This window comes from Daphnia pulex, chromosome 4, assembly GCF_021134715.1.
Source record: "Daphnia pulex isolate KAP4 chromosome 4, ASM2113471v1".
NCBI lineage: Eukaryota > Metazoa > Arthropoda > Branchiopoda > Diplostraca > Daphniidae > Daphnia > Daphnia pulex.
In genome coordinates this window covers 433,714-457,540 of record NC_060020.1, presented here as the reverse complement: position 1 = coordinate 457,540, position 23,827 = coordinate 433,714, and the positions used below count along the sequence as shown (strand labels likewise).

The 23,827-nt window shown below is 41.4% G+C and overlaps 5 protein-coding genes and 1 long non-coding RNA gene across 14 annotated transcripts; 5 read left to right on the top strand and 1 right to left on the bottom strand.

The window, feature by feature from the left end:
- The first annotated feature begins 44 nt into the window (after positions 1-44).
- Positions 45-1,079, top strand: LOC124193141. The gene is made up of 4 exons (XR_006874103.1): positions 45-204; positions 262-505; positions 572-684; positions 750-1,079. It is a non-coding gene; the product is annotated as an uncharacterized LOC124193141 (long non-coding RNA).
- On the bottom strand, positions 1,050-2,938 carry LOC124193140. Of its 2 annotated transcripts, XM_046586810.1 has the most exons (5): positions 2,726-2,938; positions 2,511-2,601; positions 2,282-2,447; positions 1,997-2,208; positions 1,050-1,927 (listed from the first exon to the last, which is right to left on the bottom strand). In XM_046586810.1, the coding sequence occupies exon 5, from the start codon at positions 1,844-1,846 to the stop codon at positions 1,094-1,096; it is 753 nt and encodes a 250-aa protein (XP_046442766.1). In that variant the 5' UTR covers positions 1,847-1,927; positions 1,997-2,208; positions 2,282-2,447; positions 2,511-2,601; positions 2,726-2,938; the 3' UTR covers positions 1,050-1,093. The 2 variants fall into 2 exon arrangements, with proteins under 2 accessions (XP_046442766.1, XP_046442765.1); XM_046586809.1 differs by having other exon boundaries at positions 2,511-2,938.
- A 236-nt stretch (positions 2,939-3,174) lies between these two features.
- Positions 3,175-5,682, top strand: LOC124193139 (anaphase-promoting complex subunit 5-like). The gene is made up of 3 exons (XM_046586808.1): positions 3,175-4,501; positions 4,573-5,187; positions 5,258-5,682. Exons 1-3 carry the CDS (start codon positions 3,230-3,232, stop codon positions 5,645-5,647), a joined length of 2,277 nt encoding a protein of 758 aa, XP_046442764.1. The 5' UTR covers positions 3,175-3,229; the 3' UTR covers positions 5,648-5,682.
- Positions 5,683-5,974: 292 nt separating this feature from the next.
- On the top strand, positions 5,975-12,391 carry LOC124193138. Of its 7 annotated transcripts, none has more exons than XM_046586806.1 (12): positions 5,975-6,184; positions 6,252-6,599; positions 6,660-6,785; positions 6,854-6,973; positions 7,050-7,554; positions 7,615-8,299; positions 8,368-8,714; positions 8,773-9,102; positions 9,164-9,440; positions 9,507-9,665; positions 9,768-9,950; positions 10,021-12,391. In XM_046586806.1, exons 2-12 carry the CDS (start codon positions 6,319-6,321, stop codon positions 10,239-10,241), a joined length of 3,234 nt encoding a protein of 1,077 aa, XP_046442762.1. In that variant the 5' UTR covers positions 5,975-6,184; positions 6,252-6,318; the 3' UTR covers positions 10,242-12,391. The 7 variants fall into 7 exon arrangements, with proteins under 7 accessions (XP_046442762.1, XP_046442760.1, XP_046442761.1 ...); XM_046586804.1 differs by having other exon boundaries at positions 9,759-9,950; XM_046586805.1 differs by having other exon boundaries at positions 8,365-8,714.
- A 1,689-nt stretch (positions 12,392-14,080) lies between these two features.
- On the top strand, positions 14,081-17,799 carry LOC124192644 (aminopeptidase N-like). Its single transcript, XM_046586052.1, has 14 exons — positions 14,081-14,360; positions 14,433-14,641; positions 14,705-14,860; positions 14,927-15,094; positions 15,167-15,276; positions 15,342-15,375; positions 15,457-15,576; positions 15,639-15,702; positions 15,769-16,210; positions 16,276-16,334; positions 16,414-16,612; positions 16,669-16,943; positions 17,024-17,214; positions 17,275-17,799. The coding sequence occupies exons 1-9, from the start codon at positions 14,118-14,120 to the stop codon at positions 16,090-16,092; spliced, it is 1,428 nt and encodes a 475-aa protein (XP_046442008.1). The 5' UTR covers positions 14,081-14,117; the 3' UTR covers positions 16,093-16,210; positions 16,276-16,334; positions 16,414-16,612; positions 16,669-16,943; positions 17,024-17,214; positions 17,275-17,799.
- Positions 17,800-19,449: 1,650 nt separating this feature from the next.
- On the top strand, positions 19,450-21,749 carry LOC124192645 (phosphatidylinositol 4-phosphate 5-kinase type-1 alpha-like). Of its 2 annotated transcripts, XM_046586053.1 has the most exons (4): positions 19,450-19,772; positions 19,869-20,001; positions 20,074-20,268; positions 20,335-21,749. In XM_046586053.1, the coding sequence occupies exons 1-4, from the start codon at positions 19,519-19,521 to the stop codon at positions 20,572-20,574; spliced, it is 822 nt and encodes a 273-aa protein (XP_046442009.1). In that variant the 5' UTR covers positions 19,450-19,518; the 3' UTR covers positions 20,575-21,749. The 2 variants fall into 2 exon arrangements, with proteins under 2 accessions (XP_046442009.1, XP_046442010.1); XM_046586054.1 differs by having other exon boundaries at positions 20,074-20,458.
- Positions 21,750-23,827: the final 2,078 nt, after the last annotated feature.

The window sequence follows — 23,827 nt, the reverse complement described above, 5'->3', positions numbered from 1 at the left end:
TAATAAAAAGGTAGAAATATCCAACTGTCAAACCTCTAAGTTTCAAGCCGTATTCGATTTTGAATAGCCGGTTGTTTTCGCACAATCCTAAATTAATTTGCCGTAATTTATAAAATGTTGTACTATTTTCAATGAATGTTTTTACTTTCCAACTATTAGGCTCGTAACTTCAGCACCAGTTCATCATCCCAGCAGTTGGTGAAGGTAAATCATGTGAGTGTGGTACAGGTACATTTTAACCTAATTGTGTAATTGTTATAGGCTCCAGTCCAAGTTTTTGGGTTGTATGGTCGCTATGCCTCAGCACTCTACTCTGCTGCTTCCAAACAGAAATCTTTGGACAAAGTTGAAAGCGAGTTGAAGGACTTTCATGCAACTATCGCCAAAGATTCTCGTTTGGCAGAATTCATTGCCAACCCCACTTTGAAGAGATCACTTAAGAAAGATGCTCTTATTTCAGTTGCCAAGAAATTGAAAATGAGTGCTGTTACAGGCAACTTCCTTGGTAAGTTTTTATTTTCTATTGGTTTTCACTTTATTCTAATTGTTATTCATATGGCTATGATTACAGAACTCCTTGCTGAGAATGGAAGACTTAACAAATTGGATGTTGTCACTGGCCATTTCTTTAACATGATGGCTGCATTCAGAGGTTAAGTTGTATGTGAGGTCACCTCAGCCAAGGTAAAATATAAATCTAAAAAAAATTAAACAATTACATGTTTAAAAAAATCTATTCTTATATCAAGGCCTTGGATGCTGCTACATTGAAAGAGGTTACTGCCGCTCTTTCTGGATTCTTGCAGAAGCCAGAAAGGACAGTCTCAAGATTTCAACCAAGGTGGATCCCTCCATTGTTGGTGGACTTGTAGTTGTCCTTGGAGATCGCTACATCGACATGAGTTTGGCATCAAAGATTGAACGTTACACCACTCTCCTTAAACAACCCGTCTAGAAATTTAAGTTGGCTGCGTTATAGTGGGAAACAAATATGTACATCAAATGGCAAAGATATGATGTAGTGGATATGAAAAATAAAAGAAATCGTATCACGAGGTTCTCCTTGTATGCAAACAAAATTGTCATTGTTATTTCAAACACCACATTCAGCTAAAGACAATAATTTGTGCACATTATATCTGGTTGAAACATTTGTCTCTTCTTGGTCCATAAGTTCTCGCATATACCTTTGTCTTCGTTCCCAGTTTCGACTAAGTTCTGTTGGGCAAGCCGAGGATTTCTTTTTGGAACTTTCAACTACTGCCAAATGATCCTTTAGATCGGGAAGATTACTCACAAAGCGGGATGAGACTTCAACGAGCTGTCGCATCAATTTAACATTCAGCATGCAGGGAGGGGTAACAAACCGGACGGTCTTCAAATCCTTCTCCTGAGCTGCTTGAATGATGCTTTTGGATTCGTGAATGTGTGAAGCGACGGAGCATAATACTCGGGCGTATTTGTTAAACGTAGCATAGTTTGGCTCAGCTTCATAGAGTACATGCCACACTTTTACCATCAACTGCATTAGCTCACACATGATCCAGGGAGCAATAACTTGTTGCTGCATAGGAAGTAAATTCCAAATAGGTTTTCTGCTACTGATTTTAGCATTCTGCATCTTGGGTTTGTTAGTGGTTTTGTCGGCGGTATCTTCGTCTTCGGCTTCCATCATTTCGACCTCCTGTTCAAGTTTTGCAATAGCTTCTTCGTCGTCCTTTTCTTTCGACTCTCTCTTCTTCAGCATGTGAGTGTAGAGCGTGTCACACATTGTCGTCACCACCGACACCATCTGACTAGCTTCATCTGCAACGGTGTCGGTCAGCAAGAGGCTGTCAAGCCACATGATAAGGCCACGATGTTGAATCAAGTCATAGGTAATGGTTGAATTCTGAAGTGAAGATTGTACGACTTCAAGTATGAGCCGCTGTAAATCAAATAAAGAAAAATGTCTCGATGAAATCTCAAACTAAAATTCAATTGCTAAAAAAATAACCTTATCAGTTTTGTCAGACAATAGATTGGATGGCTGCAAGGAGAGAAGGATTCGAAAGACTCTTCTTCGAGCACACACTAAATAGTCCTGACGACTTTTCGAAGAAGGCTGAGTAAAAAACTCCTTTGAAGCGACCTCTGTTCAGGTAGTTCAGTGTTATGAAGCATGACGAAAAATTCGGGAACTTGGGTCACATCCATAGCCGATTTTACCTAGAAACAATGAAAGGAATGGCGTTTAAGTTTTAAACGAGAAGGAAATTGCAATCAATTAACAGGAACATACCAGTAGAAAGTTATTGATTGCACGGTACATTGGGTGAGAAGGATCTCGAACGATGGCTGCAGCTTTGGCAAGAAATAATGCAATGATATTGGACAGCTTTGGTGGTAGCTGTCGAGCACCACTGAATCGCTCTTTGAAGTAATCAGCAGTTGTTGACTAGATGTATCTAAAATGAAAATGGTTCGGTTTCTGTGCATTACAGATTGTACAGAACATACAATATCACTACCATTTAACAGAAAATGTTGGTTTCCAGGGCATTGCTCCAGCGTTAAGAATCCTACGTTTGAAAGGATGGAACACGTTCAAAATTTCAATCCCTGTTTGAAAGTCACTTTCGTTAAAATGACGGGAGCAAATATGTGAGGTGCTCGTCAAATTACTACATGGAATTAGTTCTCGCCATTTTGATAATGAAGTTTTAGGAATTGCAAACAGGGTAACCTCGTTTTCTTTTTTATTTCCTTTGAAATATGTTGATTTACAACCAGGAACAGCACACCTGCCAACCATTTTTACAGAAATTATGGTTAGGCTTCTTTCACGTAATACACGAAAATGGCCGCCGAAAGTATTATTTGAAAGTCAACGTCTTATCACTAGATGGCGCTGTCTCATTTTTACCACTTCACAACTTCTGACAAGCTCCGCCCTAGAACCCCCTGAAAATCGGCTTACGTTTACCCTGAAACCGGGATAGGGAAGCCAACACAGCCATGAACTGACCAGGTATCTATAGCTCTGTTAATATAAACATTTGTCATTTATTAATAGTGCCTTGTTATTTATTAGAAATAATATTTTATTTAAATTTATATAATTTGCTAAAAAGCTTTAGTGCTATCATTTTTGTATTTTTTAATTAAAATAAATAATTTCCACGCAACGCTGCAAAGTATCAATGTCTGCTATGTTGTTTTCTGAAAATTTAAAAAAACGTTCTCAGAAATGGCTACTCGGGAAAGCCTTCCCCTTAATTCCTTTAAATTAAATAACGATGACCGTGTCAGTCCGTTTAAAGTTGCCGTTCTTGTTTTTGTTCGGGAATACTGCACTGCTCGTTTGGCCCAATTGGGAATGTCTCCTCATTCTCACTACAATTCCATCCCGCCCTTTTCACCCCAGCAATGTAAAGATTTTTGCCTGCTGTCACTTGAGCTTATCCAGTGTTATGATGTCACCTGGGAAGATTTTGAAATTATTCTAGAACCAGGACACTACAACCTTAATGCCACTATAGTTTCTGAGTTCATTCAGAGTCTGCAACAGATTGTTAAAGATGGAGCGTCTGGGTTGCTCGATCTTGGAGAAAGTTTGGAAAAACTCTTGATGGAACCAGCCAAAGGCAAACCTATGATCAGAAGAGACAGTGTACTTGGCATTTTTATTAGGAAAATGGTTCTGCAATTGGATAGAATGACATTTGAAGGAACAGTGGAACTGAGCAATAACCTCACAACATATCTGGACAAATCGAAACAAAGTGATGATCCCCTAGAAATGGTGCAAGTATCAAGAAAGCAAGCTGAACTGCTTGTATCCCAACAACTAACTATGCTTCAGAGGAATGAGAGCTTGGCCCACAGCCCTGTAAACTTGCAGAAAATCATTGACCGTATTCTACATGAGAATAAAGATTTTGCAGAGGCAAACTTTCTTGCTCACTTGAATGAAATGAGATGTCAAGACTTTGGCCAAGCTCAAAAGAGACTCCATCAGTCGTATGATCAAGGAACCATTTCTGTTGAAGGCCTTATCCATACCAAGCTAGAAGAAAATTTGATGAATAATAAGACATTTCGCCACGCATCGCTGAACATGGCTTTCTTACACGCTTCTTTTGGGCATCACAAGCTGGCAGTTACGGCTTTGCGCGAGACAGTTGCCTTGTCGGGAGAAGCAGCTGACCACGTCTGTCTTCAAGAATCACTCGCTTGGTTCTGTCATTTGGAAGAAAATCCCGAAATGAGATTGAAGATGATGGAGCGTCTCGTGACCAAGTCTAGTGAATCCAACCTGCACTATCTCGCTTCCCTTGGTTTGGCAATGTGGACTCAAGATTGCGCCTTAACTGGAGTTGATCCAACAAGAATCTTTGAATACCTTCACACTAATGATGTCGCTAATTGTCAACATTCACTCACGGACATGACGTTAACTTGTTTGGCTTTAAGAGCAGCCATTTGGAATTTTTATGGTTATCCTAGGAACGCTTTGCAGGTATTTTTAGACATTTTTTCTTCTTTTTTTTACCGTTTTCTTTTTTTCAAATTTTTTTGTGATTTCTTTAGGTATCCCAATTGTTGCTGACGTTGCACACCGGGGACCCGACCAAGGGCAACATCTATTACAACAACGAGCACATGCATATGGCTATTTGTAACATTGCTCTACATCTTTCCCGGGAAGGACGTTATGTCGACGCAGAGTCGATAACCAAATTTGCAGCTAGCCAGTACGCCTTTCAGCAACATTCACAGATGTGGAAAATGACGGACCTACACGTGACATTCTACCGAACACTTTGGCTTGGGCAATGGGACAAAGCCGAACTAATCGTCTCCCAACTGGCCGTGTTTGACCGTGCTGAAAGCCAGGCTAAAAAAGCTCATTTGATGTTGTGTAAAGGTGATACCTCTCAGGGAAAATTCGTACTGAATGCTTTGGAGGAAAAGCTTTCAAACACCAAAGAGTCCAGTAACCATCGAATGCCCAATCCTGGGTGGAAAATGGGTCAGAAACTAAGGCTTCAAGTTCAGTGTTTGATGCTTCGTGCTGTGCTACTTTCTGCACGACAGAACTTTGTCGAAGCACTTTTGCAAATTAGTCAAGCTTCGGACATTTGCACCAAACATCACATGAGCCTCGAGCTCGCTTTGGTTGGAATGCAATCGGCTGAAATCCAGGTGCTATTCCACATTTTAATCTCATGGTACAACCATGGTTCTAACGTCTTTTCTGTTTCATTTCTCCCAGTTATTGATGAATTTTACCGCCAACGCGCTGGATCTAGTCCGCAAACACCTCAACATCATTTACACGCATGGATCATTATTCGAGCAGGGTGCTGCAACATATTTAATGGCGAGGTGTTTGCTTGCTGAGAGCGGGGCCAAGAAATGTGACCCCGGGGAGTTAAAAAGCAAGAAAGCGGAGATCTTTCCTCTCCTAACTCGAGCTAAAAAAATCTTTAATCAAATCGAAGCTTTTCATCACGTCAAGGACGTTGTCTTTTTGGAGGCCTTGCTCTACAACCATCTAGGTTACGAAAAAGAAAGAAATACGCGAGCAATGCTTTTCAAACAGCTCGATGAATTGTACCCCCTCAAAACATCAAACAACATACAGATTTTCATTAGTCTCTAATCTCTTGTTATCGTAATACAATCCGTATACTCTAATATGTGGCGATCCCCACTCCTCGTTTGTATATCTATGTAGGGTATAGAGTGCAGCCTCCGCAGCATGCATGGAGTATCGTATGACAAAACAACCACATGAACAACAGCCCTCCCAAAACGATTGATCAGTTTCCAGAATTTAGAGTGTGGAAATCGTTGATGTACAGTCAGTTGATTTATCTGTATAAAGCTCTGTGGAATTGTGAGGTCAATAATTATTAAGCAAAAGTGGAAAGAGATTTTATTTCTTTTGTGAACATTTATTTTTTTGGCAAAAAGGCAACGTTGTTGCCTACAGGGGGATGGGAGAGAACAGAGCCCGAAAAAAGATAGCTGTCATGGCGTCCGTTTAGTAAGACTTGGGAAGGATTATTTCCCATTCCTAGTGGAAACCCGATTTAGATTTTCCCTTAAAATTATTTTGAATTGGTTCCTTTTCTTCTTTCTCTCTTTTTGGTTTACATGTGCTGTGAATGGATTACTCATTTGCTCACAACTTGAGGTAAGTCAAAAGTCAACATTAGTGGTCTTTGTTTGTTATTAATGGGTTTTCGTGTTACGACGCACAGGAAAGTTTAACATAAACCGTGTTGGCTCGCTGTGTCATGGAAAGTTTTTACATCGAGTCATTATACAATGGCCCGGACGTCAGAAAATGGTGATCAAGAGGGGGACTCTGCTGGCGGAGTGCAGGAGAAATGGCTTGGAAGAGACGGTATCAAGCAGGAAATCTTAATTGATCTGGACCAGTCTTCCTCCTCGATTGGAGAAAAAGATTGGTCTTTCATTCCGGCTGTACCTGCATCAGACATCACTAGTGGAAATGAAGTTGTCCAACAGGCTGTACTCTTTGGGTCAAACACATCTGATCCTGTCAACAAAGAAAAGATTGAAAAGCTTTTGGATAGTTCCACCAGGTATATTTCCAAACCACTTGATTAAACATGCTGTTATTCTAACTTGTCCTTTTTTTAAAGCATGGCTTCAAAGAAAATTGTATCCAATCTACTCCTTGAAGTTGAAAAGTTATCAGACACTGAGCGCCTACTACTTTACTACAAATTGCCACTTGGAAGGTCTTCAGATGTTGATCCTCTACGAATGTAAGCAATCAGTCAAATATAAATGCCTTGAAATGTCATTAGTTTCATGTTGTTTTTTTCTACTTTAGGCCGTTAAACCCTCTCGGAAGTCGACCGGAAATCATGCAAACGGTTGTTTGGATTCAAACTCATTTGGAAGAAGATGTAGAGGTGTCACTTCCCAAACAAGAAGTCTATGAAGAATATGGGTATTTAAATTCACTTTCGACTCAATCGTTTTTTATTTAATCTAATCCATACTTTTTATATTGTTATTTACAACAGAGGCTACTGCACAGAGAACGTCATCAAACCTTTATCCACTGCCGATTTCGGAAAAGTTATGAAGCAAGTATTCCCTAATGTGAGACCGAGGAGGCTGGGGACGCGAGGCCATTCGCGCTATTGCTACTCCGGCTTGCGGAAGAAGGGTGAATTGAGTCCACCCATTCTGGCCGACCTGTTCTGCGACAGTGAAGCCGACCACCAAAGCAATGCTCAATCGCAGAACAACCAACGTCCGGCGACAGAAACGCCGGATTTGTTGAAAGAACGAGCTTGTATTTTAGTCCGCGAATGGGCCGAAAAGCTGCTTGGCATAAACTTTAGTGGGATGAGTGAACTAGCCAACTTTTTAGTAGACAAATTGTATGTGGACCAACGGAGTAAAGCTGCGTCGCAGTGGAGCAAATTGCGCCCTTCGCAAGGGCAGAGCGACGATGAAAGTGAAGTTAAAGCTGAAAGTGGCTGTGAGCAAGAACAGATGAGGGAATTGAAAAGGAAACTGCAGGTACGAGTCGTCATGTTATGCAATCAGCAACAAAAATTTTGATTGTTATTGTTATTACAGGAGCAGCACAATTTGGCCACCCGAAGGCAATCCGTACAGAGTCGCCATAGTAAGAAAACTCGAGTCTCCAGTTCAAATGCCTCTCCGTTGCCTCAGGCAGCGCCAGCGGTTCCGCTTCCCGAGGAGACAGAGCCCAAAGCGTCCAATAAAAAAGGCTGCACCCGCAGCAAAAGAAAGCAAAGAGGCGAGGATAATAAAAGAAATGCTTCTATAGACTCGACGGAAATGGAGGGAACGGCTTCTGCTTCGACTGCTAACCCATCAGCGGCCTCCACATCCACCGCTGCGCCCAACCAACCTGCAAGCAAAGTGGCTATCCCACGCCTGGCCAGCAATCGCAGTCCTCGTCCCTCATCGGGCATTCTGCTCCTACCCAGCCACTCCCAGTCGCCCAGCCCAACCATTAGCAAGCCAAAGTTTGTTGCGATTCAGCCCAAACCGCATTTCGCCAGCGATAACGGACTGGCCGCCCCATCTCTGCCCCAACTGAAGGAGGAAGAGGCCAACCGACGAGCTGGGCCCGAGCAGCTCGAAGGCCCGTGGGTTGAAGCACTCACGCACAGTCACGATGATGAGTTAGCACATTATTGGTCTCAGCCTGGAGAGGCGATTACCGATAGCCTCAGCCCCAAGGTGCAGAACAATGAGCTTTCACAATTGCGTGTTCTACTCGAGCAAAATGAGGGTAAGCGCTTTCTTCGGGGCAACCTCATTTCATAGACATTTTAATATTTGATTGTTTTTCTGTAGCAGCTAAGAAGAAGCTAGCAACAACAGCTGGATTGTTGGAGCGTCGCAATGTTCGGTTCGAAACGCCGTCGTCCCTTACCGATCATCCCAACGGGTTGGGCAACGGCGGGGCGGTCCCACCCAGTCCCAACACTCGTCGAATGGCTTTCAATTTCACGCCGATCTCTCCTCGATTGACGCCCGACGTTCCACCCTCGCCTGGATCTTCAGGACAACCTGTGCAGCTCCGCCAACTGTTGTCGACCCACGGCGGTGGTGTCACGAGCCCGTTTGTTTCACCGGGTCAGACGCCCGTCCCGTCGAGTTTGCCACCCTCCCAGCCCCATTCGAGACACAATTCAGGACACATTGTAGGCGAACAAACAAACTATTAAATGCATTAGAAGTATTCTAATAATTACTTTTTAGATGATGAACATGGACACCCCGACTTCATTCGTCACAGAGGCCAGCAGCGTCAGCAATGACTCGGCCTTTGTTTCGCCGCTCAATACACCATTATCGGTTAACAGATCGCGCCACAATTCAGCCTCCAATCTGCTGGTCAATCGAGCTCGCCACTCATCTGGAGCCTCGATTACTGTCCGTCACATGCCATATGCAACGCCTTCTTTGATGAATCACGGTCAAGACGGACTGTTTAATGCTTCTGTGCGTTCGCGTCACAGTTCCGGAGGATCGCCCTCGCTGCCTCGCTCTGCGCCGCTCTCGCCACTTGTTCAGTCTTTCCCGCAACAGGTATCTTCGTTTTTTATTTTTAAATTTTTCAACATTTCTAACCCTCGACTTGTTTCCTCAGGGGGATTCAAGCGGCAGCGAACGCTTTCGCCAAGACTTGCGTCGCCGCCACGTTTCCGCCGGTGTTGTGCTGGGATTGAATCCTCATCAGGTGGCAGCTGCTGGCCGAGTCCAGACCACGCTCAACAATGCTGTGCCACATTTATGGGGTAGCGACCCACTTGCCCAAGAAATCGAGGGTCTTCTAGATTCTGCTCCAAGCATGGTCAATGACTCTGTGATGAGTCGCTCTCAGTCAGTTCCGCTTCACCGGATGCTCCAGCAATTCCAGTCTCAAGGTATCACGAGATGTGAAATTGATCGCAGCTCAACTGTAAATCAAATGTCGTACGGTCGTATGGTAGTTGGACAAGGCTATGCGACCGCCTCGCAGCCCAGTACGCCTTTCGGATGCGGCGGCAGGAATTTCTCGTACAACGCGTCCGCCACCAGCAGCCCCTACAGTTACACCGCCACTCCCGTGCCAGCCGAATGGAATGATTTCAATTCAAACACAAATAACGGTGAGCTCAACTTTAAATAAATCAAGAATCATCAAGTTCTCTTGTTTATTGATCCTGCATGTTTGTTTCTTCTCTTTTTTCCTTGACGCAAAGGCGATTCAGGGACGGAAGGATTCGCTCAACTAGATTCGGCCCAACAGGATTTGGAAAACTTCCACGAAATCATCAGCGAAGTCTACGCTAACAATCACCAAGAACTGGCTCCCTGCCTAGATGGTCTGGGTGCGGAAGCCTTGCAAGAAGCCTCTTCCGCCACGTTTTCCCAAATGAATTTTCAAGGATCCGGTTTGTTTCTTTTTACTTATTCTCATTTGTTGTCCTTTTGTAATTATCGTTTTTCTTCTGTTTCTTTTAGGCGCGACTAATATGGATTCGGATCCTTCGCTGAGCTGCTCGGACACTGGCGACGGCTACCCACTGTCTGATTTGAGCGATTCCGTGACACTACCAGGTTTGATGGGTCCCGATGACTTGGCAGCCACTCTGGTAGCCTTGAAAGAAGCGCCCGAGTTGAACCGACTGGTCCAGGATGTGGTTGAAGGACAACAGTCTGTCGCCGTTCCCCAAGGAATGTAAAACACCCGACACAGAAAAAAAGATCCCCCTAGTCCAGTCAGCCGCTCTCTCTCTCCACCGGGTCTACTCTAATTGTTTGTGTCTCTAAAGCGTTCCCTCCACCATGGTGTATCGGGATAAGAGCAGAGGGTGGGAGAGAGGGGGGAGGGGCAATGTTACACGATTTAAAAAAAGGGAAGGAAAAATCACACAGTACAAAGCTATATCTAAAGCGAATAGCGTTTCGAAGAGTGCATTATTGCATGTTGTACATAATATTTCGAATCAATTTAGGCTCGCATCATTTTACCCTCCCGCTCCCTTAACTTTTTTTTTTCCTTCATAATCCTTGGCCTTTTACTTCACAACAATAGAATGTCTCGAAGACGCCGACACGCACAGTCTTGCTTTTCGTTTTTTTTTCTTCTTTGCGCGCGACATTCAATTTTTTGTGACGGCCTCAGCCAATCCGAGGATTCGTTTTCTCGAGGTGTGAAGAGAAAAAAAAAACAATTGAAAACAAATTTTTCTTTTTTTTTTTAATTATTTTAAATATTTTGTCCTTTTTGAACTTTGGGGTGGATTGAACGAAATTGAGGACGGATATTTCTTCCCTTTGTGTGCGATACTGATTCGTTAGAGCTTTTTGACGGATTGGACGTTGTAAAGATTCCGCCGAGGATTCTAGACAAAGATTTTGTGCGGGGGGGGGGTCACGTTTTGAAGATAAGAATTACATATTCTGAGCTTTCTTTTCTTTTTGTTTCGATTGATATTCTTTTTCTCTTTGCTCGTTGTATACCAGTGTGCCTTTTTGTTGGGCAGGGCGGCAGATATGTTTTGACGTGAAAGGCAAACAGAAAATTATTTGGTTATCTAATAATTTGGAGCAGAAAACAAAACGAAAAATTTCAAAACGATTAAAAATTTATTTCTTGACGAGAAGACACCTGGGATTGGTTTTTTGATGCGAGGGATTTTTTTTTTCTTTCGATTACCTTTTTTTTCTCTTGCACTCGTTTAAACATAATTTTTTGTCTCTTCCATTGTGAGGATAGATCCAATTTGATTTCTCTTGTTTTCCCTTCGATTGAGTTTAGAAATTTGTCCTGATACAGAAAGCTGGAAGGAACCTACAAACAGGAAACGCCAAACGAAAAGGTGTGTCACGATCTCTCCTGGCTAGAAAAAACAAGAAAACATAAAATATTTTTTTCTCCTCTTGATGATTCTCCGTCAAACGCGGAAAACAAAACTAAAATTGAAACTTGTACCTTGTAAAAAGGAACAACCAAAAAAAGAAAAAAACTATTGAAATTTGTTAGAACAGATATAGAACTTATTACGTGCGCGGACAGGAGGTCGTTTATCTATATAGGCTTTGTATACCTCTTACTTTCTCGCGGATCGTGCTGTCGTTAAAAAAAAGCAGAAATTTTTTTGGCCAGAAATTGAATCGGGGAGTACGGACCATTTTTCAGTTTCTTAATTCAAATGCGAAATTTTTCATTTTTGTTTCAACTCCTTTTTCCCCCCCTTTGTTAGGCAAATGGTGCATTGCGAATATGTTATGAATAGATTTGAAATTTTCATTCATTCTAAAAATGGAAAATGATGGATGTGTGCAAAAAAATGTTATCATGTTGTCATATAGGAAATGTATGCGCGCTTCACATCGAACCGACTCTTTTTTTTTTCATTTTCTTTCTCCCTTGATCATATTGTCTCATCCTTTCCAAACTAGACGACACACACAAATATCAATTCTTTGTACTCTGGTGGTTTCTTTTTGGCCTCGATCATCTGCGTCTGTCGCTCCTCTTTTCTTCCTTATTGATTCCTCTTGCTGATCCACCTTTCGTTCCCATTAACTATTGTTTACCTTTCCCCCACCGCATTCGATGGAATGACGCGGCCTCGATGAAGACGCCACGTCGTGCAGCTTTTGATTTGTAGCTACGATTATTCGGATTACATTGAGAAACCACCTTTACCCACCACCATCTCCCCGAACAGTTTTTCTTTCTTATTTTTTTCTTCCTTCCTTCGTAATTTTTTTTTTTTTTTTTTACTGTTACAAAAAAACCCTAAAAATAACGAGACATATACACGCGAGAAACACAAAAACATGTTGATTGGATCGTCGGCTTTGAATATAAAGTTTATCCTGACTGTTGGCCACCGTTTTTTTCTTCTACCAAATTGTAATTTAATGGCGTCAGCTATTGCGAACGAGTGGTTTTTTCCCCGATACCGTGAGGGGAAAACCCTTGGTTGAATTGTTAAAAAAAGAAATTCTAGCGGTTAAATTCTTAACTATAAAATGTGTTGGTTGCGCAACATCGGTCCACGCAGCATAACATCCCCCATCCCTCCATTACGTGGTAGAACTGTAACTGTTTTTCCATTTAGATTTTTTATTTGTTTTAAATTGGGTGTGATTAATTTTGAATTATATGCGTAAAACTACTAATTTACTGAAAATGTCGGGAATCATCAATTGCTATTTGAGATTTTGATCGTAAATTACGAAAACTCAGCCAATGGAGGGTTTGCTCATCATGCAGTGCAACACAACGTCTATATTAAGGGAAAAACGAGGTGACGTTAATAACACGATATCTTGAAGCATTTTCATTCACAAAAGAAAATGATTAAAGTAAATATTTCCCCATTGATTGTTTTGGAAATGTTGATTTGGATTATGACAGGAGTCTTTTTTCATGGGATATCCGAGCGATCCTGGATGGGTTTAATTGACTGCACTTCCAGTGCCTTGACGCCCTTCAGTTTGATGATCGTGTACATTCCACAAAGTCGGCTTAAGATTCGATCGGCCTTTAACGTGTACAGTTGGATATATCTCCTTCATTTTGGAATATTTTCTTTCTTAACTGGTACTGGTCACTCGTCTTACTTACAAGTGCTGCACGCATTGAACTACATCGAAGAAATCAACTTAGACTCACTAACTCCCAGTCCCTCACATCTTCATATTTGTTTCGTCTGCGCAAAGATAATCAACTACGTTTACTGGAAGCTTAAACAGTACATGACCAGGAATGTAACTGTTGAAAAGCAAATAAATCCAAACGCGATCATTTTCGACGACGGAGATTGCGCCATTTGTCTGAGTCCCCATGTCAACGCGTCGCGGCCACAGTGTGGACATACTTTCTGTTCCAGTTGCCTCAGGAGTTGGTGCCGCATCAAGACAACATGCCCTATATGCAAGCAGCCCATCACGGCTATTACATCCGAGCGTACAACAAATTATGAAGACGGCGATGACCTCCATTCGACACACTTCGTCTGTTTGAATTAAACGTTGATCCGGATTTACTAAATCATGAAATGTTCGAGATTTTCTACGAAACAATTATGTTTGTGAAAAGGTTCATACTTGTTTGGATATTCTGTACTGCGATGGATAATGTTTCTGCTTTGGTAGCCATGAGCAATGCCAAGAAAATCGGCTTGGATTTATAATCAGGCAATAAACCAATAAACACTTCAATGTTTTTCACCGCAAAACATTTAAATGGAATCGATCGTCTATAACCGACAAATAAATACACAGATTTGTGATAAATATTTAAAGCGCATTATTTTTTAAAAAATATTAAAACTTCATTTAATTCTCTCGTAATGATATCTCTTATAATCCAAAAGCAGAGATTTTGGACGAAATCCAATTTAAATTAAAAAATAAAAGTACCCCAAGGCTACATCATCCTATTGGCAAGATTCGCTGTAATCTGGTCGAATGTGAATAAACTCACAAGATTCATATTATTCCCGTCGCACAATGCGTGTTGTTTTCTGGATAACGGTACTTGGTTGTTAGTATATACATACTCGTCCCGACTCGTCCGCACTGCACAAAGCGCTATAACAATGAACGCACCAGTATTTCTGGCTTCCTTGTTATTTGTGGCACATCAAACTCTTTCTGGTGCTGATGTCCGTCTACCCCAAACAGTTTCCCCTCGCCATTATGACGTTCGCCTTTTTCCCATATTGGAGAAAGGCAATTTCTCCATTTTAGGGCAAGTTTCGATTGACTTGGAATGCAGCGAGGACACCAACCGTATAGTGTTACACAGTGCAGACATTGTCGTCGATCCTCAATCAGTTCAGGTACAGTTTTATAATATCTTGAATCATCTAATTGCAGTTGCATAACACCAAATTTAATTCTATGATTTATAGGTAATTGAGCGATGCAAAACCGACAAGTTTCTCCAAGTCGAAGGGATTGAATATGACACTAAATTGGAATTCCTTATCGTCCATCTGAATCCCAAAGTCAAGTTAACTGCGGGGTCCAATTACACGCTCTCTTTGAGTTTCGTCGGGAATCTAACGGACCAAATGAGGGGATTTTATCGTTCGGTTTACACTGAAGATGGTATTGAAAGGTAAGCAAGCTAGATTATGTTTATTCGTTACTTCAATTATAGAATTAAATGATTGCCAAACAGATACATGGCCTCGTCGCAAATGCAGCCGACGGATGCCCGCCGAGCATTCCCGTGCTTCGATGAGCCGAATTTGAAGGCTACTTTCACCGTCACTTTGGGCCGCCATGGAAACATGATTTCCCTTTCCAATATGCCGTTGATCGACACGACTCCAATGTAAAAAAGCATTCCACTATTTGGTTTATCTATTTGCTTCAAATTTTGAGTTGTTGTTCTTATAAGGATCGGCATGGAGAATTTCTTCTGGGATCATTTTCAACCGTCCGTGCCAATGTCGACGTACCTTTTGGCGTTCGCTGTGGCCAACTACGCTCAAGTTCCATCGGTTAAAACGAAAGGCAAATGGAATTTTAATATTTATGCCCGTTCATCGGCCTATAACCAGACTCGGTAGGTTATAAAAGAACTGACAAATTTCACCAAGAAACATTTTTTTGATTATTATCTTTTATGCAACAAAAGATACGCCAGTGATATAGGCCCAAGAATTCTGTCGTTCTTTGAAGATTATTTCAATATTTCATTCCCACTACCCAAACAAGACATGATCGCCGTTCCAGAATTTGCATTGGGTTTGTTTCCTTGATGACTATTATCTTTAATCCATATCAGTTTTATTATTCATTTTCTAAATCAGGTGCCATGGAGAACTGGGGGCTCATCACTTACAGGTAATCAATTTCGCTAATTAATCTCATAACATCGAATGCAGACCTGGGGAAATTAGTGTTTTATTTTCCGTTTATTTGCAGAGAAAAGTATTTGTTGTACGACGAAACAGTTTCCTCGTTTGATCACAAAGAATTAGTGATTAAGGTAATCGCTCACGAGCTATCCCATCAGTGGTTCGGCAATCTCGTCACTATGGAATGGTTAGCAATTTTTCATGATTTAGAAAATAGCGACTTGTATTCATATTTGAAATATTTGAAAGGTGGACTGATTTGTGGTTAAACGAGGGATTCGCATCGTATGCAGAACATATTGGAGCCGACCACGTAAGGATTCTCAAGTTGGCTTAAATTAATATTCCTAGTGATTATCACCGGCGATCAATTTCCCAGGTTGAACCGGGCTTCAAGTTTCTTGAGCAAATAGTAACATTCGCATTGCATCAAGCCATGAATCTCGACGCACTAGAGTCCAGCCATCCCGTAAGTGTAGTGGTACACCACCCGTCCGAAATCGCAGAGATTTTCGACGTTATCTCGTACCAGAAAGGAGCGGCGATTATACGCATGCTGGCCAGCTTCATTGGTGAAGACAATTTTAAAAAGGCGCTCTTCAATTTTTTGGATAAACGGTATGTTAAAATGACGAATAACAAATATCCTTTTCCGTCAACGATTTGCCTTTTACATTTATTGTTCGTCTCGTTGTCAAGTTAATACGGCAATGCGGTGCAAGACGATTTGTGGAACGCGTTCGACAATCAAGGCAAAGTCGATCATATTATACTGCCGGTCAATGTCAAAACGATTATGGACACTTGGACTCTAAAGATGGGTAACGAACTAACGACTACATATTTGTAAAAACCTATCAACAGTGGGATGTTTTCTTCCTTATAGGTTTTCCCGTCGTTACAATTCGGCGCGATTATCAAAGCCGGAACATTTCAATTAGCCAGGTGATTGTCGCTTACCATTTCCTTTTTAAAAAAGTTTTCACCGATTTAGTTTAGAATTGGTGCTATCTTCTTAATTCAGGAACGATTCTTGCTCCACAAGTCTGAAAAAGCCACCGATGATCCGACCGTCTACCTTTGGTGAGTTCCCCTGACTTACACGACTGACTACAAGACAATTGGATCCACCTGGTTGGCAGACAGCCAGCCCTCAAAAAATCTCACGCTAGAATCTGAAATCGGAATGAATGACTGGATCATCTTTAACGTCGACGAAACTGGTAAGTTCAGATTTCTTGTACCTGGATCTAATATTCCTAATCTATAATGTGAACAGGCTACTATCGGGTCAATTACGACGCGCACAATTGGAAGTTGATTGGCCAACAACTGATGACGAATCACACGGCCATTTCAGTTATTAATCGAGCTCAAATTATGGACGATTCGCTTAATTTGGCCAGAGTTGGATTGGTAGATTATGAAACTGCTTTCAATCTAACTGAATACCTGAAATTTGAAGGCGAGGTCCTGCCATGGGAATCCACATTTGCAGCCCTAACGTACATTGACTCGATGATGTGGCATAAACCTGGTTACGACCTTCTTAAAGTAGGCTAATCGCTAATGGTTTTCCTTTTTAACACGACGGGAAAGATTTTTAGCCTTTTCTCGCCTTTTCTTTTTTATAGAAACACTTCCGTAATATTTTGTCGCCGATTTTCTCCTCGCTGGGATTCCGCCAAAAGACCGAGGATTCTCCCTTGACAAGCAAACTGCGTCTTCTCATTTCAAAATGGGCTTGTTATTATGGCAACGAAGAATGTATTCGACAAGCCATTGAATTGTATCGCCAATGGATGGCCGATCCTGAAGATCCCACGTTAGATTGCCATTTTATTATTTAGCCAAGATTTTATACTGACTCGTTTTTTTTAAACAGGATTGTCCCGATTGACGTGAAATCGGTCGTTGTCTCCACGGCTATCCGCGAAGGCGGTGAAAGAGAATGGAAATTCGCGTTCGATCGCAATTAATAGTCCTATTTCGCTCAATACAAAATCGCTATATGTTCTAAATCATATGAAAAATGGCTAACAATTCCATTTATGGTGCTGACGAGATTGCCGAATCACTGATGGAATCACCAATAGACTACTTTTTGTGATCATCCATTTGGGGAAAATAACTGTTATTTCGTTGTTAGAACAAAACATTTTATCCATGCAAATTAAACGGAAAATGCTGAACAACTGATTTTCCCAGGTTATTTATATGTTATTCGAATCAATCAAAGCGAAGGTTGGCAAGAGACGATTATTAAATAGCCTTAAGGGAATTTTGTTTTTATGTTAAATTCAATTTCATCTCAAATAAATCTGATTGCTGCTTGTTATATTGTAATATGATATTTCATATGATATAGGATTTACGCCTGCGAGAGAATGAAATGATGAAACTGTTAGTATATATATGTGTGAAAAGAAATCTGTGATGTATTATTCATTTGCGACATTTGAACATTTGATTGTGATGCGCGCGGTAACATTTGTATTAATTAATTGATGCTGATGAAAATCCAATTAAGCCAAGCCGTCAACTTCGTTCATTAACTTCAACAACGCCAAACAAAAAACCACAGTTGAGCATAATATCAGCTTGTAGGTCATGACGCTTTCGACAATTTCATAGAATTCTCGTTCTAGAACATCCCAATCCTCGTCCGCATGTCGGTCGAAATCAAATAGAGCTTCAGCTGGAACAAGCAGATCTTCTGCACTCGGTGTTCGGTCGTATAATACTTTAGTAACGGGCCTTCTGCACACGGGACACGTTGCTGACCGTACGCGGCACCAGGTATGAATGCAATAACAGCAAAAGACATGACCGCATAAGGGCTTCGTCGGGTTTCTATGAGGGCCCATGCAAATTGGGCATTCACCGTCGTCCGGCATGCTGGCGAACTGGGCTAAAAATCGATTTTTTTCTTCCTCGTATTCAAAGTGGCTGACGGTTACTGCGGGGTTTCTTGTTTGTCTTGAAAAGAATTGGTAGTGGGAAAATGCATAGCAGACGTCGAGACAGCAAAAAACCAGATGGATATTATTAGAGATGGTAAGTCTGTAGATCTGCTGTAATATCGCCATTATTAGGTTCCAAGCTTTTAGCGCTTGGAAGCGAGACGAAAGTCCTGCTATCAGTGATGTCGGTGCCCAATAGCCGAGGTAGGCCCAACTAAAGGCGTTGAATAACCATCGTATGTCTGGTCGGATAGCCGAAATAGTCGTGAAAGTGAGGCATATAGTTAGGAAAGACAATACGCACTCAGCGCAGGCAATGACGCCGGTCCAGGAAAACTCCAGGCGACACACTCCATGCCAAAAGACAGCTGAGATTATCAAAATGAAAATCTTTGTCACGAGAAGGGTGAAAGAGTTTTTTTCTATCATTATGTTGCTGGATTTCGAACATGCAAGCTCTACGGAATATTGTTTTCGCCACATCGCTGTTGCCTTTATATAAATGCTGTAGACTTTTGGTTGCACTGCAAACCTCCCATCTTATGATTTTTCGTCATTTACGATCAAAATCTCAAATGGAAATTAGCAAGAGATGACATTTTCAGTCAATCAGTAATTTTACGCATTTTATTCAAAATTAATTTCACACATAATTTGAAAAACAAAATATGCAAAATCGAATTGAAAAATAGCTATCCTAGTCTAGTATTCCTAATATGCGGACATGGACCAATGTTGCGCCATCTTGTGTTGTTGCTTCATTGCCATTTCGACTGATGATGCAAGCGATCGTCGAAGGGCAAAAGCATTTGGGGCGTGGGGCCGTTTGGGGCTTCGTATAGGGGTGTTAAAATAATTAAATTAAATTAATTAATAATTGAATTAAAAAATAATTTCGTACCCCTCCATGATGACGTATCGGCTATAGCTATTACGTAACACGTACTACTTGGCCTTTTGAGGATAACGGCCGAAGCCAAGCCCTTGTCTGGGCTTGTCTAGACTTGCAAAACACGAATTGGCGGGAACTCTATAATAGCGGATAAGATAGCAAGCTGATAGCAAGCTTATCAGCTCGCCGAAGGGATATACAGGAAGCGGAGATATACAACGCGCTGATTAATTCCATCCAGCGAGACTGCCGTGTTTTGGAAAGCTTCAAAATTATGGACTACAGTCTTTTGGTTGCCATCCACAATCTCGATTTGGCGGCTAAAGACGATGCCGAGCATCGGCGCAACAATTCGATTGACGGAGAAAACAGTGCGGGAACTAAAACTTCGACAGCCAAAACTAGTCAATCGCCAATTATTCTTCGAAAGGGTTCCATCGTCAGTCGACGAAAACTAGTGGCCCATTCAACTACGCTAGAAAGTATCCAGATGAGAAATGAACCCAGTGGCAAGGGAGATTATAGTCGGTAACTATTTAAGGCTTTTCAATTTTCCACATAACAGATTATTTAATATATTTATTCGTATTTATTGGGTTTTCTTTCGATTTGGCAACTAAACAGACTTGACGGTATACCAGCTCGTAACGCCAAGGGCGAAAGATTGATTGTGTTTCTAGGCATCATCGACATTTTGCAGAACTATCGACTGGCGAAAAAAATTGAACATGCGCTAAAGGCAACCATTCACGATGGAGTACGTTTGGCTTTAAATAAATTTTTTTGGAAAAGGGCGAATAGCTTAACTCTTCATTTGTGAATTATATAGGATTCGATATCGGTTCACCATCCTGCTTTGTACTCCCAGCGTTTTACATGTATCTTCTATACTATACACTCGGCTGGCAGCCCAGCACCCGGCAATATAGTGCTGCACAGCCCAGTCTATACATCAGACAAAAAGGATTGGTCCCCAAAGAGCCAGAGCCAACAAAAGAGCGGCCACACAGCAGCTCGAGATGATGTATAGATAACTATTTACTCTTTTGATAGCTCACAGAAGTATCTCTCTCTCTCTCTCTATACGCAGTTACTATTACTAGTGCATTGGCCCAGCAGACAAGGAATGGCTCTCAGCCGCCCACTTTTACATCTCACATGCCCGGCAACAACCATTTCCCAACCGATGGATATAATACTAGTAGCAAAAGAAAGGGGAAAAAAAAGTATTATATGGCCAGGGCTATACTTACATTACTTTACCAGCGGACGAACGGCTATTCCTTTCACTCATTTCCCTGGACACCGATCGACATCACCGAATCGATGAACTCTTCGTTTAGACTTTAGACACTGTTCTCCATTCTGGATCGACCATCAAATGGGACCCCCACGCTCGGCCTATTTAAGACAGAAACAGAAGTGTCTTTCTTTCTTTTTGAACTAAAAAGACAATCACCGAAAAACAAAATGAATTCAAATAAATTTGAACTAAAATGACCACTAGAAAGAATGACCAGAGAAGAATACATCGACACATTGATACCTTTCCAGTCTTGGTAACACACTACTACAATGTGGAAATCCCCACAATTACAAATTCGAAAATTTGGTAGGAAAGAAGCGACAGAGCCATTCAATCACAAACTTCGGCATGGTTTTCAAATGCAAATAATATTACTTAGAATGATGTTTGGAACACTCAACTAAAGTGGAGAAGAAAAACCCCCAAAATTTAAATTTTAAAAATTCTTTCAGATGCAAGTAAGATTGCTTAGATTGATGTCTGCCCTATTAACACACTACCAAGAGTGGGGAAATAACCCACAAATTATTTGTCGAGGAAAGAATAGCTAATCTGATTGAATCAAACTTTTCTGGTTTCCAACAAGTCACGAAGCAACAGGAAACTTGATGAAACCAAAAGCAAATCTGAAGATACGACCTAGACAATGTAGGTTGTTGTCACCTAACCCACACAACCACCGGAAAAATATTGAATAACTGAAATTCAAATGGGTACCTTTCTAGTCTTGCGAACACACTACCAGAGTGGGGAAAACCCCACAGTTTCAATTTTGAAAAACAAATGGTAGGAAAGAAGAGACAACAGAGCCATTCAATCACAAACGTCGGCAACGTTTCCATATGCAAAGAAGATTGATCATAAACTATAAACCATCACCAGTTTATAGACGAAGGATGGTGTTTGGAACACACCAAAGTGAAGCAAAAACCCACAAATTGAATTTCAAACATACATCGTTTGAAATAAATGATTTTAATGACTTATCTGATTGAATCCAATTTTTTCGGCTTCCAGCAAGTCACGAGGCAACAGGGAACTCGATGAAAGAAGTCAAAGAACACCAAATGGCTTTTTAATCTGAAGAAACAACAACCGAGACAAAAACAGCTGCAAATGATTGACGAAATTCGTCTGAATTTTATCGGTTTTTGTCGACGTTGCAAATTTTACTAATTGCAACCGGGGGCGGATTCAAGACAGAATCAAATCTTTTCAAATTAAACATTGAAAATCCAACATAATTATTTTAAATTTCTTGAGAGATTCTGAAAATCTTCCAAGAGACAATTTCGGATGATGACGTCAGCCGAGTCTATCTATCTCCAATCAAGCTTTTAAAAACGAGAGTCTATAATTAATTTGAATCCATTACCACCTGCCGAAGTAAAGAATCGCTGAATTCTTCATCATGTTGAGGTTTTTCACCTCCGCGTTAAAGGTAACAGTCAATTATTTTTCAAATCAATTTTTACCATGATAAATGGATTTTTCATGTGAAATCTGCCGAAGACAAACAGATGCCCCGAGAAGAATTTTAGCGTCGCAGGACCATTCCGTTCGGCTGCACTTAAAGTAAACGCGTCTTGAAAGAGTTTTATTAGAGTTTTTCGGTTGCTTTTGCTTTTTCAAATTTTCAGCAATGCCACCAATATTTATCCGGAGAGCCCACCACAAACAAGACTCATATATCTATTCATTCTTGATAGATTCTCCTTCATTGGGTTCTCCCCGCGCCGCCTGTGACACACGCACAACATGGCCTCTTTTTATTCACTACTAAATCTATTGTGAGGGGATGGGAGGGGTTCCATCCATTCCGGATGAAGAAACTAGACAGATAGAGCACTCACTCGGCTCTTTACTGTACATGTGCTGCTGACATGAAAGTTGATATCGTTAACCACCCAAAGTCATTTTGAAACGGCTTCAACCGCTTCATCCCCGGAATTGTGTTAAAACAACCTTACTAGACCCCATAATGGAACACCTTGCAAATAGAGAGAAAAATCTTCTTTTCCTCCTTTTTTAAATTTCGTTTTTACGAATCAACAAAAAACACAGTCAATCAAAACACATCAAGTCAGAGTTTATATAGTTGGGAGCAGTTGAGTCTCCCTATCTTCTTTATATTACCCTATTTATTTATTTTTTTCCCCGGCGGCTGATGACTCCTGCGGGAATCGATGGCGTTTGAAAGAGCCATTACAGTCTATAAAGAGGGGGGGAGCGCCTGCTGCTGGTGCTTTGACAGCCGCATTATCATGCGACACTCTGCCCCATTGCACCTCGAAGACTCACTCAATAATAGCGAGTTATAGAGACGTATACAGACGACACACACATACACACACCAGAGCATACGGTTGTGTTGTGTGTGGGCCCAGTTTGGAGGACCCAAAGCCCCTGATGGCTTTCAACTTCATTATTCCCCGACTAGACGCAGCCAGAAAGAACTCTCTCCCACATAATATAGCTGCGCTTTATTTATAGATAGCACCCCCCCCCTTTAATACCCTACAACGTACTTGTATATAGTATGACTTGACTGGATAGATCTTCGACTCTCTCTCTCTTTTACAACATTCTCCACGTAAACCCGCAACGGGAGAAAATGGCGGCGCCTATATCGACACTCGCCAGAATATTCAAGTTGTTTGATTGGGTCTCTCCCTCACTGGCATAATAGCAAGACACATTTTTTCGTCTCCAGATATTTCGTGACGGTGAAAATCTCCTATTTGCAGCCGTACGAAGTTACATACGCAACACGGCGGTGTCATACCTCCCCCCCCCCCTCTACCATATTTAACCTCAATCCTTTTGCTAATCATCATGTCACATTTTTTTGTCGCCCAGCTCCCAGAGACCAGACTAATAGGCAAAAATGTTTTCAAAGAGAAGAAAGGGATGGTGCCCCATCTACTTAAGGATTGTTGGCATGCATCAGCCATTCTAGGGTCCCCAGTGGATCCTGTACACATTTGGAGAGAGAGAAAGAGGTGGAAATGGATGGAGCTGGGACGAAATGATATTAAGGGGACAGGACAAAATGATCAAGTCTCAGTCGGGAGTTTTTGAACGTTTTTCGGGATTTGCTGTCGCTTAGTTAGAAGACCCAACTGTGTCCAAGCTTTTCTTTGACATCCAGCGACTGTCCGGCGCTAATAATACTCTAGACCCCCTCTGACCTCCCTACTCTGACCCCAAAACAGTTCAAAGTTTCTTTCAACACTTGTTTTCTGTTTTAAAGAATTTTTTTGGGGGGGTGTTTTAA

Bases quoted from the DNA above. Each gene is read 5' to 3' on its own strand.
- LOC124193140 (XM_046586809.1), bottom strand. From the start codon at position 1,846: ATGTGGCTTGACAGCCTCTTGCTGACCGACACCGTTGCAGATGAAGCT.
- LOC124193139 (XM_046586808.1), top strand. From the start codon at position 3,230: ATGGCTACTCGGGAAAGCCTTCCCCTTAATTCCTTTAAATTAAATAAC. The intron at 4,502-4,572 runs GTATTTTTAGAC...TGATTTCTTTAG, and splicing joins ATCCTAGGAACGCTTTGCAG to GTATCCCAATTGTTGCTGAC. The intron at 5,188-5,257 runs GTGCTATTCCAC...CATTTCTCCCAG, and splicing joins TGCAATCGGCTGAAATCCAG to TTATTGATGAATTTTACCGC.
- LOC124193138 (XM_046586800.1), top strand. From the start codon at position 6,319: ATGGCCCGGACGTCAGAAAATGGTGATCAAGAGGGGGACTCTGCTGGC. The intron at 9,666-9,758 runs GTGAGCTCAACT...CTTGACGCAAAG, and splicing joins CAATTCAAACACAAATAACG to GCGATTCAGGGACGGAAGGA. The intron at 9,951-10,020 runs GTTTGTTTCTTT...TGTTTCTTTTAG, and splicing joins AATGAATTTTCAAGGATCCG to GCGCGACTAATATGGATTCG.
- LOC124192644 (XM_046586052.1), top strand. From the start codon at position 14,118: ATGAACGCACCAGTATTTCTGGCTTCCTTGTTATTTGTGGCACATCAA. The intron at 15,277-15,341 runs GTTTGTTTCCTT...TTTCTAAATCAG, and splicing joins CGTTCCAGAATTTGCATTGG to GTGCCATGGAGAACTGGGGG. The intron at 15,577-15,638 runs GTTAGCAATTTT...AATATTTGAAAG, and splicing joins AATCTCGTCACTATGGAATG to GTGGACTGATTTGTGGTTAA.
- LOC124192645 (XM_046586053.1), top strand. From the start codon at position 19,519: ATGGACTACAGTCTTTTGGTTGCCATCCACAATCTCGATTTGGCGGCT. The intron at 20,002-20,073 runs GTACGTTTGGCT...TGAATTATATAG, and splicing joins AGGCAACCATTCACGATGGA to GATTCGATATCGGTTCACCA. The intron at 20,269-20,334 runs GTATAGATAACT...CTCTATACGCAG, and splicing joins ACACAGCAGCTCGAGATGAT to TTACTATTACTAGTGCATTG.